At 47.7% G+C, this 16,659-nt stretch overlaps 7 protein-coding genes across 7 annotated transcripts; 4 read left to right on the top strand and 3 right to left on the bottom strand.

Moving 5' to 3' along the window:
- Positions 1-848: 848 nt before the first annotated feature.
- On the top strand, positions 849-1,592 carry KD926_003483 (WD40 repeat domain-containing protein; the record flags this gene model as incomplete). The annotated part of the gene is made up of 1 exon (XM_053094838.1): positions 849-1,592. The coding sequence occupies one exon, from the start codon at positions 849-851 to the stop codon at positions 1,590-1,592; it is 744 nt and encodes a 247-aa protein (XP_052950438.1).
- A 756-nt stretch (positions 1,593-2,348) lies between these two features.
- KD926_003482 (putative feruloyl esterase B precursor) lies at positions 2,349-4,088 on the top strand (the record flags this gene model as incomplete). The annotated part of the gene is made up of 4 exons (XM_053094837.1): positions 2,349-2,643; positions 2,696-3,096; positions 3,158-3,773; positions 3,853-4,088. The coding sequence occupies 4 exons, from the start codon at positions 2,349-2,351 to the stop codon at positions 4,086-4,088; spliced, it is 1,548 nt and encodes a 515-aa protein (XP_052950437.1).
- A 1,697-nt stretch (positions 4,089-5,785) lies between these two features.
- Positions 5,786-6,517, bottom strand: KD926_003481 (uncharacterized protein; the record flags this gene model as incomplete). Its single annotated transcript, XM_053094836.1, has 1 exon — positions 5,786-6,517. The coding sequence occupies one exon, from the start codon at positions 6,515-6,517 to the stop codon at positions 5,786-5,788; it is 732 nt and encodes a 243-aa protein (XP_052950436.1).
- A 1,664-nt stretch (positions 6,518-8,181) lies between these two features.
- KD926_003480 (C2H2 finger domain protein) lies at positions 8,182-10,005 on the bottom strand (the record flags this gene model as incomplete). Its single annotated transcript, XM_053094835.1, has 6 exons — positions 8,182-8,495; positions 8,559-8,593; positions 8,651-8,944; positions 8,993-9,063; positions 9,410-9,644; positions 9,716-10,005. 6 exons carry the CDS (start codon positions 10,003-10,005, stop codon positions 8,182-8,184), a joined length of 1,239 nt encoding a protein of 412 aa, XP_052950435.1.
- A 1,019-nt stretch (positions 10,006-11,024) lies between these two features.
- Positions 11,025-11,644, top strand: KD926_003479 (uncharacterized protein; the record flags this gene model as incomplete). The annotated part of the gene is made up of 3 exons (XM_053094833.1): positions 11,025-11,165; positions 11,227-11,371; positions 11,460-11,644. The coding sequence occupies 3 exons, from the start codon at positions 11,025-11,027 to the stop codon at positions 11,642-11,644; spliced, it is 471 nt and encodes a 156-aa protein (XP_052950434.1).
- A 328-nt stretch (positions 11,645-11,972) lies between these two features.
- On the bottom strand, positions 11,973-12,717 carry KD926_003478 (ribonuclease H family protein; the record flags this gene model as incomplete). Its single annotated transcript, XM_053094832.1, has 2 exons — positions 11,973-12,385; positions 12,474-12,717. The coding sequence occupies 2 exons, from the start codon at positions 12,715-12,717 to the stop codon at positions 11,973-11,975; spliced, it is 657 nt and encodes a 218-aa protein (XP_052950433.1).
- A 2,412-nt stretch (positions 12,718-15,129) lies between these two features.
- Positions 15,130-16,152, top strand: KD926_003477 (uncharacterized protein; the record flags this gene model as incomplete). The annotated part of the gene is made up of 1 exon (XM_053094831.1): positions 15,130-16,152. One exon carries the CDS (start codon positions 15,130-15,132, stop codon positions 16,150-16,152), a length of 1,023 nt encoding a protein of 340 aa, XP_052950432.1.
- Between the last annotated feature and the right edge of the window lie 507 nt (positions 16,153-16,659).

Genomic DNA, 16,659 nt, shown 5'->3' with positions numbered 1-16,659 from the left:
CTACATCATGAAGTCTTTGAACAGTCCTTAAGCCGCATGAACAATCATCTGGAACGGAACATGTACAAGCTACCAAATCACGGCGTGCTGACGGAAGAGGTGCAAGTGTCAGTCTTGAATCCATTGGATCAAGTTCGATATTCCTGTCAATATTGGGTCTATCATTTGAAACAAGGTGGTCCGCGGATTCCTGATCTCGACGTTATCCACACGTTCCTCCGCCAACACTTTTTACATTGGCTGGAAGCTTTGAGCTTGCTGGAAACCATACCATATGCCATTGATTTGATTAACGCTCTAGTTCCCATGCTTACGGTATGCTGCTCGTCCGGTATCCTATAGCTTACTAGTTTTTGAGCTAATAGTAACAATCATTATTAAGATGACGAAAGCAAAGAGCTTTAACAATTCCTACTCGATGGGGAAAGATTTGTTATAAAGTTCTCATTTGTCATAGCGCAAGCGCCACTGCAAGTCTATGTCTCTGCGCTTGTATCCATGCCGGAAGCTAGTGCCATGAGAAAAGCTTTCCGAGAAGAGGTTCCTCGCTGGATCTCGGGAGTAGAACCACTTGAGGACAGTTGGACAGTTGGGGTGCCTTATTACTAACGTTAGCTGGTGGTGCCGTGAGACCGTCTCAGCCTCTCCAGATGGCAGTCTTATGGCCATATCATCACAGGAATCGGTCATGGTATGGAACACAGCTACAGGTACTCTGTTACAAAGCCTTGAAAATCATCGGGGTCTCTCCGTGGAATTTTCCCCTTGTGGGAAGCTTTTAGCTGCTTCAAAGCATCAGGGGACAGTGAGGCTATGGGACATCGAACAACCTGCTACTAGCGGTGGGGATGGAGGATGGTACAATTGAAATACGGCACACAACAACTTGGACTCTGATACAGATCTTCAAATGCTCTGATAGCGTGCGAGATCTGATGTTTTTGCCAGATGGCCAAGTTTTGATTTCGGCTGCACAAATGGGAGACGTCAGTCTCTGGGATATCACGCCGGGCATGCAGCAACATGCGCAGGAACACATCTCACGGCCTCATTCAGACATTGTAAATTACGTGGCATTTTCACCCACTGGCCAGCACGCGGCATCCTGTGCGAATGACGGAACAATGGTCCTATGGTATTCCAAAACAAGGAGCATATTACATACTCGCAAAGACGGTAGTTATTATACCTCTGTGATATTTTCTCCCGACGGTAAACCGCTGGCAACACACTCCGGTGGCTTCAACAGGATCTGGAACTTGGATATGGAACAAGTAGCAAAAGTGCCTACTCAATCAACCTATAGCGTATTTGAGGGTACGTCTTGGAAAGATGGCTTGGCGGTCATCAATCATCGCGTCAGACCTCGCATGCCAGCCCCGCCGCAGCCTAAAGCCGTCGAATACAATTGGGAGGATAATGGCTGGATAGTGAGAGCATACGGCTCAGAAAGACTCGTGTGGCGCCCTCCTGAATGCCGACCTCACGGCGGGTCGTCCTATGCTGTCAATGATCAGACACTTGTGTCTGGGACTGATTCTGGTCAGGTCTTTTGGATATCATTTCAGTTGGGGGATGTTTCACCTAGCTAGAGATTCGTTGTCCCAGGGGCAGACAGAGAGACAGTGAGAGAATTCCATTATTTTCCATTTCGGCACTCATTGGGCCATGCTGGGGTTGCGGTAATAACCCGTTCTCACTAAATAGATCTATGCGGGCACGTCTTCATGTATGTTACCATGAAATGTTATACGTCCATCGTTCAAGCTACGGCCAATTTATGTGTATAAGGTATACAAGTCTGCAGGAAAGACCTCGTGGAGGGGGACCTACAGAAGCCTTCTACTACATTTGGTTAAAAGCTCCCCCTTTAACCTGATCCCCGGTGGGAGTAATAGCCGCGGGTTTATCTACCTCTACACTTTGTTATAGACATGAATAGGGTAACCGCTATCAGAGGACTCTTCAGTGTTAGTCGGGGCAGGGTCCACTGAACTACTACCCTGGCCACCTCTGGCGGTAGGCAGATGGCTCAATTCTCGCATAGAATACCACCCCCAGTCTACCAGGGTTTCTCCGTTTCTCCGTTGGGTGGAGAATCTCCGCAACTCCACATTCCCTCGACTCCCAATGACGCCGATCACATTTTGGCACTTGGTTGTTTGAACGACCGATTGGAGCGTACACTCCTTGGCCAATGATTTCATCATGCTCTGAAATGGGTCAATCTGGGGAATTGTCCCGTGCCCCGCAGGGTTGAACGAATTTTTAAAATGGACAGCGTTAGCCCATTGATTGTGATTCTCCCCGATAAACCATCATAAATTTGGCTCCTTACAGTTGAAACCATGAGGGTCCGAGACCGCACAGCCCTGGCCTCTCTCTTTGTTGCCGGTCAAGCAGCACAAGGCGGCCTCCAGAAACAATGCACACAGCTTTCGGGGGTCGTCTCCCAGCTGGAAAACGTCCAGTCTCCGCGATCCTCGTTCATCAACGTCCACGGCATGAACGTGTCTGGGACCTTGAACTCTATCCCCTTCTGCCGACTGCAAGGGTCTATTCCATATCTCGGTAACAACAGCGTCAACTTTGAACTCTGGCTTCCAGACAGCGAGACATATACCGGACGCTATCTCTCCGTCGGTGCGTTTTCTTTTCCCACCGCAAACGCACTTAGTCTCACACAATCGACCAGGAAATAGCGGTTTTGCAGGGATTATTGACACCTCTACGATGCTCAAAAATGTCGAAAAGGGCTTCGCGGTAGCCGGCGGCGACGGCGGCCACCGACAAGCAAACAACGATGTCGACAGCGGCGCCACATACCTCCCCTTTCTGCACGACGTGAATCAAACCCTCGCGTGGATCCGTAACTCTATCGCAGACTTCACCTCGTCGGCTAAATCCATCACTGGGCTCTTCTACGCTTCTTCGCCGGAGTACAGTTACTACGAGGGATGCTCAACGGGTGGAGCGCAGGGCTTCGCAGCGGCAGAGTTTCATCCCCATTTATTTGATGGCATCGTGGCTTCTTGCCCAGGGAATTGGTATTCGCATCTTATGTTGTCGTTTCTGTGGGGTTGGAGGTCTGCCACTGTAAGAGTCCTCCCTTTTCTTTCTATCAAAGGGAAAGAAAACAGCTGACACGGATGTCCAGGAACACGCCCGTCTTCCTCAAGACACCCTCAACTTTATACGTTCCCGAGTCCTCGACGCCTGCGACGCCCTAGATAGTCTCAAAGACGGTGTCATTGAGAACCCTCTATCTTGTTCCCTTGACATTTCATCGCTTGCGTGTCCTGCATCCGGCTCAAACACCACCTGTCTCACGCCCGCTCAAGTAAAAACCTACACTCTCCTCACCTCGGGCCCCGTTCACCCCGATACCAATGAATCCCTCTATCCCGGTTTCCAGCCTGGTAGCGAATCCGACTGGACCGGTCAGCAGGGCGAGCTGGCGCAAGACTACGCTGTGCCGCTATTGCAAAACTTGATATCCGCTCAGTCCCATAATCGATTCAATTTCAGCCTTCCCACGGCCCTCTCCTTCAACTGGACTATTGATGTCTCCCTAGTGGACACTTACGTATCTCCCTTCCTCGACGGAATCGGTACGAATCTTTCTGCGTTTAGGAATTCAGGCGGGAAATTGCTCGTCACGCAGGGCTGGTCAGATCCGTATAATGCGCCTACGTGGCCCATGGAACATTTATCGAAGATTGACGAAGTTACCGGAGGTGGTGAAGAGTGGATGAGGTTGTTTATGATTCCTGGTGAGCTTCAAGTCTCCCATTTCTTTCCTCTTCACTTCAAGTTTACTTCGGTTCCTAACGTCAACTAACAACAACTTAGGAGGCGGACATTGTGGTCCCTCGCCGCATTACCCATCTATTCCATATGAGCCGAACACCCTAGAAACGATGATCGAGTGGGTAGAAAGAGGTATTGCACCTCTTGAGATGCGCGCCAGCAAGACGACCGACGGGAGTGATCGAACTCGGAAACTGTGTGCTTGGCCACTGGTGGCAAGTTCTCGAGAGGATGGGGGGAGGTGGAGTGAAGCGAGCTTTGAGTGTGTCAAACAATAGGGTGTTATTTTCCTTTGACGCAACAGAGAAGGAGATCGAGATTGGTGGTAGGATCACATTTGCGATGGAGCAAAGTGCTCATCTGATGGTTACGAATATACTTGTCATTTCAATTCATTAGCTCCGGGAAAATGTTAGGAATTGAGGAAAGATTGAAACTGATCGTTTTGACCTGCAGGTTGCTGTGGTCTGTGGGGTTCCTTACCACCCCTAAGGTAGTGCCTGATGCAGTTTTATACTTTGAGTACGGTTAGGCATGTACCCACTCGGAACGGGCCATAGCGGGGACAAGCGTGATCTCCTCGGTTATGCTTGGCTCCTTGTTTTTCAGGCGCTGATGTCAAGGTTGTCGCCATGCTAAGGTAGAGGCTCAGGCTCTTGGTATACCAATCCTTCACACTTCAGTATCGAGAGCGCGCGATTCGTATTTCGGATTGCTGCAACCCAAGCACATTCAATTATGATTATCTACTGATCCGAGGGCCTCTGAAGACTCCATTTTCTCTTTTAGCTCCTTCAACACTAGACTTCCGCGAAGCCACAAAGCCCAAAGCCCACTAGCGGGGGGGGGGGGGGGGGGGCATTGGGACCCCCCCAATCGACTAAACAGTGCAAACATGCTAATTTCCCGTGGCTGCACAAATTATCCAGAAATTCCCAGTAATTTTTTGTGTTCAGATTACATTTCTTGCTCTCCATGAAAATGATTATGATGAAAATTCATTGATTCTGAGATAAATTAATAAGACTGATACATATTATCCTCTCTATGTTCCCTTTTCCTTCCTGACATACGTGGCTGGCTGGCTGCTATAATTAGTGCTGAAAATGTACAGAACCTCGCATTGTTCCTTCTCCTTATGCTACAGATTAGCCCCCAAAGACGACTGTCGGCGGAAAGTTTACTCTACACCCCCTTCGTGTAGGGTGAATCTCAGAGCTGAGAGGCTTGTCAGTCATCGAGGATGGTAGCTTTAAGACACTGATACTCTCCTGCCCCTCGACATCCGGGAGCAAATTTGGATTTGATGTGCTTCGATAAGAAATGGTGGTCAACGTTCCTGGGGGGGAATAGAAAGGAACAATGGCGTTGCCCATTCAACGATCAAATATAGGCCGATGCGTCTCAGGATTAGGTATTTTGTGAGTCACGGGACGGGTCCAGTGTTGGGAGATAGTCAATATTATAAATTGCTAGAACCAATAATCGCCCCCACATTATACGATCTAAAACCTGTGATCCCCCACATCACTTAGGCGAGAAGGGACCGATGAAACATCGTTCAGATACTTTGCGAGGTATACTGCGGCGCTAAGCCTCCATCATGGAAAGAAGACTGAAAGCCTGAGGCACTAATACCTCAGAGGATGGCGCACAAACCCTAAAGAAAGAGCGACTGCGGCGTTAGAACAACAGGCGTGACGCCATGGCTCAAGACACGAAAGCAGTCACTTACCGTGGTGAAGGCAGCAGCTAATTGGTTTATTTTAGCAACAGCCTAATAAGCGTCAAGCAAACTTCCTCAGAGCGTTTGTGGGAGTGATGTGGTTATTTATCTTACAGGAACCAGTCGTGTGCTGGAGTATATATACTTCATTGTAGGTTTCTTTAAAAACGATAAAAACGACACTTAATCATGTACATGTAAAAATAAAAGCACATTCTATCCGTTGTATATATCCGGTGAACCAAGTCCTCACTTCCACATTGAACTGAAAATGGCTTTCTCCAAGGTTGGTACTCTGTCGAGTAGTTGTTGAAAATCGGTGTCCCGCATAAGAATTTCCACATTCCATGCTGCATAATCTCGCAAAATCTTTTGCAGATTCTCCATGCACTCACTTTCCTCAAATACAAATCTTAGAAATTTGACAATATCTTCAGTTCGTTCTTGGAAGAGCTTGAAGCGGGCAAGAGAGCGTAGGAGCCAATAGAGCGACCGATGGCATAGCGAATTCCAGTTCGTTCTATAGCCGAGGCGATAAACTTGCACGTGGCTCGGGAACACATTTGTATAATTGTCCGCAGGATCTGCATTCAAGGTATCTCCATCTTCATACCAAGGCACCGGGCCAAGTCGCTCAGCGACGGGAGCATGGATATCAGAAAGATTCGTTGGATGGAATAGATTTTCAGTCAGGTTCATAGGATTCCATCGCGTTCCAAATTTTTGAGATACTGTATTGTCGTTGCTGTGTTGGACGACAGCACTCCCGGAGGGATTGGAATTCGGTAAGGAGACGGTGTAATCGCCCGTATATACGAACTCACAGCAATAGCCAAAGACAACCTCGTCGATTTCACTGTTTAAAGGAAGCTGGAGTATATCCTTCGGGAAAGAGCTGGCTAGCGCCATGTGAATTGAGAACCGCCTTCGGTCTTTGTCAATAATGAATTTAACCATACTGGATTGCATGATACTAGACATTTGTTAATTGTAATAGCTTCCTATCAGATCTTTCCTAGCTAGTCGTTCAACTGCAATTGGGTCGGACGATAACCAACAGTCCAACTGTGGTGCTCCAAGTGAGGCCAGCCGAGGGCAAAGGGAAGCCTTAGCGCCGTAGGTTGGCCCTGCCAAGGATCAGGAAAGGAAGTTTATCGCCTGGGGACGTGGGTCACCAACACTGCGGCAGGTACCGCAGTGGCCTCCCATAGGGTGGTCCTTGGTTTGGACCGCTGCGGGCCGACAAGACTCCCCGCGAATACTTGTTGAACCAGGTTAACATTGATAACGGGCCAATAAGACCAAGATTTTACCCCACAGACAGAACGACTGCGGCGCTAGAACTGCAGCGTTGACGGCGGCTCAGGGCTACCTACTCTTGTGTAAAAGAGTAACCTACTGTGGCCAAGGCTCCCGAGACCCGAACATTAAAGCTCCTAAGGCGCTAGCGCCCCATGCCCTGAGGGCATGGCTCAGGGAATAACAAAGGGGAAAACCCCGCCCTCGAGAAAAAGTGATACGTATTGCCCACCGGTGGCAAGGCATACTGGATTTGGATCTATAAGGCGGCTGGTTGGCGAACCAAACAGTGGTACGAACCGTAACGGTGGAAACGGCAGTGACACATGAGACAAAATATATTCAGTCAGAGATACTTTCTACCTTCCCAGTATGTTCACCTTCGCTTCGCTGCGTAGCAAGGAGGGAACAGAATATTTTCTTTCAGAATCTATATACCGCTTTTAGGGAGAAATTTCAAAACAACTAATACTACACTTTGCATAAAACCAATTCCGCTGCGACTTGCAAGGATTGGCACTAAGAAAGACCCATGCCACGGGGAGCGAAAGAGAGGCGGGACTCAACGTCAATATGCACGCTGAAATTCAAACTCTTGCATCAACAGACGTTGTTGATATTATGAAGCAGACTGATCAGGTTACGGTCGAATGCATGTCAATCGCGTGCCGTTGGAGGTACATTTTGCAAACAAACTGTTCATCGCAAACATTGCATCTTACATCAGATAGTGCGGAGATATGTTGAAGGTGTTTTCGTTTGATATGTTTTGTAACATCTCCGTGGCTCGCGAATTTGTACGTCCGCCTTTCCATATCCAAATCCGGCTGATCTAGATAGATGAAACAGAACAAGGGTCTCTTATCCTTCTTTATAGATTTTCTATCCTTCGTCACAGATTCAATTGCAGCTGCCAGCCGGTTGTCCGTAAATTAACTAGTTTCCGCCGTCTTTATATCTTGTATACTTCCATCTTTGACTGGCTTCATAGCAACATACTATTTGGGAGAACGTTTGTCTTGTAGAAGACGGCACGTATCATCTTCTGCGAAGAGAGAGTAAGAAGCTATAGAGTTAATAGCTTCCGTCCGTCTATCCATCTCCTCGATTGTCGGTCGAGGCAAGGTGAGAAGACTCTTAATCAATCGTTTCTATGGGACTGGTACCACCTCTGGACATTTCAAGGGTTTCTCTGCTTCGGCTATTATAACTCCAGACAGTTGGCGTTGGATTTCTCGCATCGGCTGCTCTCGGTCGTACTTTGCTTGGATCTGAGAAAGAATTGCATGTCGTGCTCGCTGCCTGGCACCCACTATCTCTTGTTTTAATTTCTTGTACATCTCATATTATATAGTTCCTTCGTGCTTTGACAGAGGACGTCCCATCTGTCGACCAAGCTCATCGCGCCGGCGAGCCAACTTAACAATTTCCAGTTGTTGATTGACGGATAATGATTGTGTGGTGGTCAGTTCCTGCGGACGATTTGGATCAATAGTTCGGCTCATCCGGTAAGCGGCACGCATAATATTATCTTTTGGGTTAAGGCCGCGGATGATTGCTGGGAGATTTTTATTGATCCTTCTGCTGAGGTAGTAGCGTAGAAAGGTGCGAGTGCCGGCGTAATGTATAATAATGTTCCGTAGTGAGTCGCTAATAGAGCCTAGCATATAATTAGTAACTTAGTGATCTCCCCAGCGCAGTGGCGGTAAGGGTAATGCACCACTGCTATCTAATGCCGTGCCAGATCCGTAGCGCAAACTGTAGGGACGGGTGACCTGCTGAAAGCCTGTAATGGCTCCAATCTTCCTAACCTACGGCTCCAGAGTCGAGTAGGAAAGAGGCTGGATAGGGGAGATGCCAATCCCTTGTAGGGTCCGTTCCGATACTTGAAATATCGGGATATCGTCCAGCGCTGGGTCGAGGTGAAGTCGCAGTTGGTTGTATTTATCCCGGATCTGCAGTCGAGGGAGCTGGTTTGCAGAAACTAACACCTCCTCGCCATCAACCTGGTCGAAAGCGCGGTCTGCGAAAAGGAGGCCCAAGAGGAAGACGTGTGGATTAAGGATAAGAGAAGGGTTGAAGAAAATTCTAGGAAGAATATACGTGTTCCTGAGGGACTGGTTAGAGCTGGCGATAACAGAGCCATTAATGACTTACGTATCCTTCGCACCCAACCACTCTTTAGTAAACTTAAAGGTGAATTCGATCACAATGAGACAAGGGCCGCCCTAAGGGTCACGGAGCAAGCTGACTTGAATGTGACGATATCGGAGATTTAAGATGGTCTAAGGACGGTTTGTTGTAAGACCGGCAAGCTGCAAGAAGAGTCCCAGTTTAATATGATGTCGGCCGTGCCCAAATTTCTTCTTGGTTGTGCTGATTGTAGTCTCTACGACCTTTGTCAAGTCCGTCACGTTAAATGGGGGCTTATCGCATCCTTTGAAAGACAGCTTGTGCTTCTTGGCTAGTCGTCGGATTACCTAGACAATCACTCCTGGTTAGCTCTTAAGGAGTTACGCGAAGGTGGACCAGATGTCGAGTCAAGCTGTGCTATTAGGGAAGGATCACTCATACTCGGCGCATTTGACGGTTCATCTGTTTTGTGATCTTGTTGGAAGTTTCTCTTTCGTATACCCGGCGGAATACCTTCCAAAACATGTCTAACGAGCTCTTGCACTTGAGGCCTGGAAGCCATCTTTTATTTTTTCCATGTCGTAGGTTGAGAATCCAGTCCAGGAAGGTATACAAGATCGGAATCGACAGATATAGGAATTCCTCCTGAGGATCCTTTTGAAGAAAAACGCAGAACCTATATAGCTCCAAAGTTAGGGAAGCGACTCATCGGGAACAGAATGAAGAGGCTCAGACAGTGTGGCTTACTGGGACCATTTTACCTCCACCCGATGAAGAAGAGCTGTGGTACCTTTGCCATAGTCTTCCACAGTGTAGATCGTCTCATCGAAGTTCGCTAGTTGTTGGACATAGTACTCCGGTAGATGCTCATTGTCTGCAAAGAGCAGAGCCGCGTCGCCGGCATCCTGAAGTGGATCAGCCTCATCCTCGGGCTCGGTTAGGTCAGTGTTGCATTGACTGTCTCCAGTGCTGGCTTTATCAGAGTCGTCGCTCCCGATAGATGACTGGTAGTCTGCCTTTTGATGACGGCGAGCCATGGAATAGAGGAATCACAAAGCAAATAAAAACGAGTTTCTGAGATTTCTATCTGACGACAACTTGATATTATATGAAAAAGGAGCCCAGATTCGGATGGTAGGGCCAGATGTCAAGGAGGATCGTGGTATGTAAAGTAGAATCTCGGTAGTTATGAGAAGGAACATCGGGCCTTTCGGGTGGAAGGCCGCCATTTATGCTGGAAATCTTTCGAGGGAGCCATTTTCGGCGCCCTTCTGAAACCGCAGCGCTGGGAAAATGCGCAAATCGTGAGCATAAGTAGGCGACTAAGGATATAGTCGCTGGGCTCGCTGCGGGCGAATGAGGTTCACCTTACGTGAGTTGGTGTGCATGGATGCAAGTGCCCGAGTGAGTGGTAGAAGAGCTGGCAAATCGACGGCCAAAAACAGCGTCGAGGGCGGCCGTTTTTGGCAGTCCATTTGCCGTCATCTAGTTTAAATCAGTACTGTAACGAACGGCTACGCAGGCGATAAGTAATCGCGAGAATGTAGGGTATGCATTCAACGAAGAAACTAAGCTAGGTTATAAAGCTATTCAGAAGCTAGTTACAGTATATGTGGGACGGCTCTAAAGCTAGTCCCGATCAGGTAGTTAGGTTATAGGGTATCACGAAAGAAGGTCTTCGGAGGCTGGTCACAGTCGCTATTTAACGATAATAGTATCGGCAACGATATTTGACGATATAGTATCGGCACCTGAGGACTTTGACGATACTATTTGACGATCAAGATAGTCAAGCTTTGAATTTGACGATACTATTGACGATATTCGAAAATCATGACTATATAGTATCGTGAACAGCCCTAGGAATGGGAGTGCAGGTGAGTCATTAGTTAATCCTTCTTTGTTTTTTCAGTCCGGATTTTCTGTAGGCCCAAGGAGTCCTGCGGAGCGCCACATCCCCAGCTTGTCAGTTGATCCTTCTTTGCTAATCATTGATATCTACACTTGACGGTTTCGTCTCGTCTACCTGACCGCCCGACTATTTAAGCGCTGCATTATGTCTGTCCGAAGTTTCTCTACTGAGGGTGTGATCTCTGGGGGCTTGGGAATCATGCGAGCGGGGTTAGAAGGCGGGGGCGGGGTTGTCAAAGCTTACGGCAAACCTGCCCTTGAAAAGTCTGCAAGCCTGACAGCTCAGGTTGGTATACACCCTTTACATGCAACGAAGCAGCTCTAATCATTATCGCAATAACTGGCAGGCAGCTAGCTGGGGTGCTGAAAACCCGACTCTAACCACCTGTGCAGTTGTCGGCCTTGCTGGCGTTGCTCTTCTGGCTGCCCCCGGCTGCGCAACAGCCCCAGCACTGTCGGCTATAGGGTTCACAGCAGAAGGTATACAAGCAGGTATGTTTACTATCGCAGAGGAGTCAACAAGATACGCCCTGGCTCTTGAACTTCTGGGATTTAGTAACTTTATGTTTACGAAATACAGGGTCTTCAGCTGCAGCCTTCCATAGTTCAATCGGGAATATTGTATCCGGGAGTGCGATTGCTGTAGCACAGAGTGCTGGCGCAGGGGGAAGTGGCCTAGCGGTTGTTAACGGGGTTACGCAGTTGGGAGGTGCTGCAATGACTGCGGGAAGTGCTGGCATAGCATGGGTCAAGGCTAAGTTATGAGCCTATTCTGGCAGTGGCAGCAGCTCTTCGCTATTTAGATCAGTAGACTTGTCCAAGCATGGCTACCCCGTAAAACACCCAGCCTGGCGATATCATGGAGCTCAGAGCCATTTCTTTTCACCTTGAGAGCCTCCATCTGATTACTGCAAAGGTTCCTTCAGAGACGGTAGTCGTGTTCTGTTTTCTCGGTTACAGTAGATGATGATGATGATGATTATTCATACGGTGACTCCTCGCCTTAAGCGATATGCAGGGTACCATTATCTCTAATCTCCATGTACATTCCTTCACCGTGAACTATTATTTTCCTGACGAACTTGGGGCCTCGTCAAGGCCTGTGTTGGCCACTGCCCGGGGTTCTGTTCTGCCGCCCTCGTGGCGCGCGACTTCGAAATCTCTGCGACGCCTCTGCAAAGTCCAGTACCGCCCCTAGGACGCTGACGCTCTGCGCGGCATCTCCTAACTTACCTTCCTTACCTTGGCCCGTTCCTCCCAGCATATCCGAAATGTTGTTGAATGCTCCTCCGATCTTCCGCCGTAATTCTTGCCGTATCCCCTTCAGCCGCGGACAGTCAACAAGTACATGGACCACGGTTTCTGTCGCTCCACATTCGCACTGCTCGTTATCTCGGAAGCCATGTTGCTTGGCATAGGTGGCGAGCCACGAGTGGCCGGTCCGTAGTTGGGTAAGCAGGTAAGCTCGATTGCGAGGGGGGCGAGCCGTAGAGCCGGCGCGTGCGGCTTGCAGGCAAGGTTTGATCAATGTGGCGGAGGTGCCCTCCGTTCTTGGAGGCCCTCCATTCTCGTTCACATTCACTTTTGATCTTACTGCGGATGTACGCTTTCTCCCGCGAAAGGAGATGTTGGAAAGGATGTTTCTTTTCTGCACCCACCGCTTCCTTGGCCAGACGGTCCGCTGTCTCATTGCCAGGGTCACCGCAGTGTCCCGGGACCCATTGTAATCGCAGTGGGATTCCTCGTGCCTTTAGCTCTCTAGCAGACTGATGAATAGCGTGGATAATTCGCTGGCCTGACTTATTCCATGAGTGTTCGATTACCTGTAGTGCGGACATACTATCGCTGAGAATTGTCGCTGGGTCGTAGTTGAAAAACCAGCCCAATTGCGTAGTAGATTGCCATGAGCTCGGCCGCGTAGACCGACCAATATTCCATTGAACCGATACTGATTTGTCGAGAGCCTATTATCTGCCGGTTGTAGTCAAGAGCCACTGCTGCGGCTCCTAATTGGTTCCCTTTTCCTGAGGCGTCTGAGGAGACTGTAGTACTTTTGGTGGATTGCTTCGCTAGCGCATTGGCTTGCGCTTTCTCTCGGTCAGGCTGGATCCGCCACGGCGTTAGTGGTTTTGGATCAATTGTTTCTAAGGCCTGCAGCCGCCCAAGGTCCGGTTCTCAGTGTTTCGGCCAGGGGAAAGCGTGCCCCGGTGCCGATATGAGAGCTGCGTTCCTTTGCTCGGCTGATTACTTACCTACCTAATAGCCACCGAACAATTTTCGCTCTGTGATATATATTCTGAAGATCCATTAAAAATGTAAGGAATGAGAAAAAAAGAAAAAAAAAAAAAACATACATAATGACTACTTTAATACGTTATCCCAATGTATTCATTCCATGAATCGGTTGAGCACGGCGATGAACCAATTGATCAGTCAATTCCAACCTCGCTAGGCGACACTCCCGGTTACTGGCCTGTTTAGGCAGTGGCCGCGGCACAGAGCTTCTAGTATTTAGCACGAAGGGCTCCCTCCGCCTTTTCAATTTAATTTCTTTTTATTTATTTATTTATTTTCCTTCCCCAATATGGATTTATAAGTCACATATGACAACAAGTTTGCTTCAAGCAAGTATCTACCGATATTTTCTGTTTCCTGAGTCTACACGTAGTGACGTAATAGCTGCTTTCGTCTGGTTGAACCTCATTTATGATCTCAACATGACATCAACCGCGTTTAAATTATTATGTTAGCTTTATATATTCAGAGCGTTGAAACATAAACATCCCAGCTAAATTAATATTCTAAAGCTCACTGATCCTTAAACATGCAACAGCAGATTGATTTATATTTTGAGTCTCATAAAAGGGTCCTTAATTGGACCAAAGAGTTGGAATTTCTGGGTTATCTCCTCCTAGAAATAGTGGACCCGCATGGCCTCGAAGAAAGAGGATTTTATTGTCACCAGGCGGCGGATCTCCCAGTAATTGTCGATACTCTTCGATGTGCTTGCTCCCAGCGAAACAGCAGGCTTCGAGGTATATTAAGCAAACAAGCCTCGAAATATTTCGGAGGCTTACTTTTGAGATCGAAGCAAATACGCAATGTGATGGCTCATCATAACCCGTTAAGTGAAGAGAGAATGTTGATCCTGCAAGAAACAAAGCAGGAGCTTGACCGCCAATTCCAGTCTGTTATAAGTCAAGCCGCATTAAGGTATAACATCCAACAGGTATATAAGCTCAGGATCCATGTTTAGCAACCACAACAATTGCAATCTGATTTTATTCCTAACCAATATCAGGTTAATTGGTATCCCGACGACATTGAATCCAGCGGAACAGCAGACCATCGAACTGAAACCATTGCCTTGAACAGCGAGCCGCTACTTTACCAGCGCCGGCAAATACTGGGGATTGCAGCAGGGCGGTCAACTAGGTTAAGAAAAAAGAAACGGAAGCGAAATGCAACAGAAGAAAGCCGAGCAGAACATTGGAAAGCTTTCGAGGCATCTTTGAGGCGTAAGCTTGATAGAATGGAGAAAGAAAAAGCACGAATAATTGAGAGCAAAGTCCGGAAACATCAAAAACTGGAGCAAGAATACCGTCAAAGGCGACAGGTGAGACTGAACCAGATCAATCGGATTCTGCGTAAGATGGAAGATGAAGATCGAGATCGAAAGGCTCAACGCAGGATGATTATTGGCGAACCATCAGGTGCCAATGTTAGCGTGTATGTACTTCTCATGCTTATTCTCCTAGCCATGAGCTCTCCATTTTGGCTTTTTGGATTGGTTATTCGCAGAATTGGGATACGGGGTACGAGGTAAGACTGAGGGGAGATTCATCCATGTTTAATGCGCGGCTTTGGGAACAAATGCCTGTTCTGTAATATATTAAAAGTTTTTAATGCTTCGTTTGCCTTCCAGCAACTTCTACCTAGGGCCGTAAGCATTTTGAGACCGCAAACGACACGATGACCTGATACCGGGAGGCCGGAACTAGCATGGACCGCAAGCGCTCATTTATCGACTTCTGCATGCGGGAGCACTGAATCGACCTCTACTGAATAATGCCCTTTCCAGTAGGAGAGATTAACAAGGAATGTTTGAATACGTCTTGTTCTATAAGGTTGTACTGCATTCGTCTTATCGGTCTATTTGTTACTGAGAGTAAAGGGTTATAAACAATCATGTCGTCCCTCTTCGTAACGCTTGCTAGTCACAAACAAATATTTCTTTCTTGACTTTCACAATGACACAGACCCAGCAACTTGCAGATAGCACTTTAGAAGAAGCCGTGTCATGGCTTTCTCTAAGCGAAGTATCGCCACATAGTCAGCTCGAAGACCTCATACAGGATGAGTTTCGTCCACACCTGGAAAGCCATCAAAGAATAACCCGACTGGAAGCCGATGATCCGTATTTTCAGCCTGCACGAGAACTCTGGAAAAGAAACGGTTGGGATGGTGAAGGCTTATCCAACTTCATAGGCTTGCTCTGTGGCATCTTGAACTTCCCAGCTATCCTATTGCTCAATCCAAGCGAGTGGGACAATCTTCCATGGAATGATATGATCCGAGAATCACCTACGTTGAGCTGGCTGCAGCGGACTCTGGAGCCTTTGGGCTTAACATTGCGCGATATCATTATTATCGATGTTTTTCCTTTGCTGACGAACACAAGAATGGATGCCATGGGAGCCCAAGAAAAACAACGTGTGACGAATGAAGTGTTTAACCTTACTATCAACTTCCTTCGCCATTTCAAGCCACCAGTGATTATCTCATGTCAATGTGCAACCAGGGGGTCACATGGTCGTTGGGGTATTGTCGACAACCCACTTGCTCTGTCATTATGCTCCTCAGTCGACGGTGCTCGCCGTCAGGAAGTAGCATCTATGTCTGTGGATGAACACCGTATTCGTGTTGTACAAGCATTCCATCCCATGAAAATATTATACGAAGAAAACTTGGGAGCCCGCTCAGAGTATGACCAAGTTCTTCGCAGCATTCTTGAGACGGTTTACCGACCCTGTTCAGCTTGGAGAAACCGGCATCGCCAAGAATGTGAGGAAAATTTACATTCGGCGGCGGAAGAAATCAGGTCTACAATGAGAGCCTTTTTGGACAGCATTACAAAATATCATCGAGTTCAGCGCCGAGCAATCACTTTTGGAATCGGTACTGCCCAGATGAGGAGCCCTGTGGTGTCTAACTGGGAAGGGCTGAGAGCCGATGTTCGTTCATTTGTTGCTAATATGCTGCCAGAGGTTTAAATTTGTGGGCGGAGACATGTCTAAGCTTTGGTGGGCAAAAACCCTCTGGCCCCCGATTTACTAGACCTGTTTTTGTCACAACCTAACCTGACTGTTCTGCGTGTTTGCTTACCTATTCATTGTGTTTTTGTTTAACTCTTATATTTGCGGTGCGTGTTGACTTGTTTTTTGTGTTAGGTACTGTTGAATTCGCTTCGTGGTAAAGCTGAAAGCATCGCCTCGGATGTAGTTATGGGATTCTTTACTCGTGCTATTGGATCGTATTATAGAATCAGGTTCATTATTGTGCACGGTTACTTCATCATTACTAATGCGTCAAAGATCGACTACTAATATTTATTATTTATTATATAAGATTATTAGTATTCTTTATAGAAGTACTGTAACAAACGGCTACGCAGGCGATAAGGAATCGCGAGAATGTAGGGGATGCATTCTACGAAACTAGGCTAGGTTGTGAAGCTAGTCCTGATCGGGTAGTTAAGTCAGTGTATCACGAAGCTCATC

The sequence above is a fragment of the Aspergillus affinis genome, assembly GCF_023601865.1.
Source record: "Aspergillus affinis strain CMG 70 chromosome Unknown NODE_184_length_49026_cov_87_538377, whole genome shotgun sequence".
NCBI lineage: Eukaryota > Fungi > Ascomycota > Eurotiomycetes > Eurotiales > Aspergillaceae > Aspergillus > Aspergillus affinis.
Note: the sequence above shows the minus strand (reverse complement) of the source record. Positions and strands in the feature narration are given on the sequence as shown.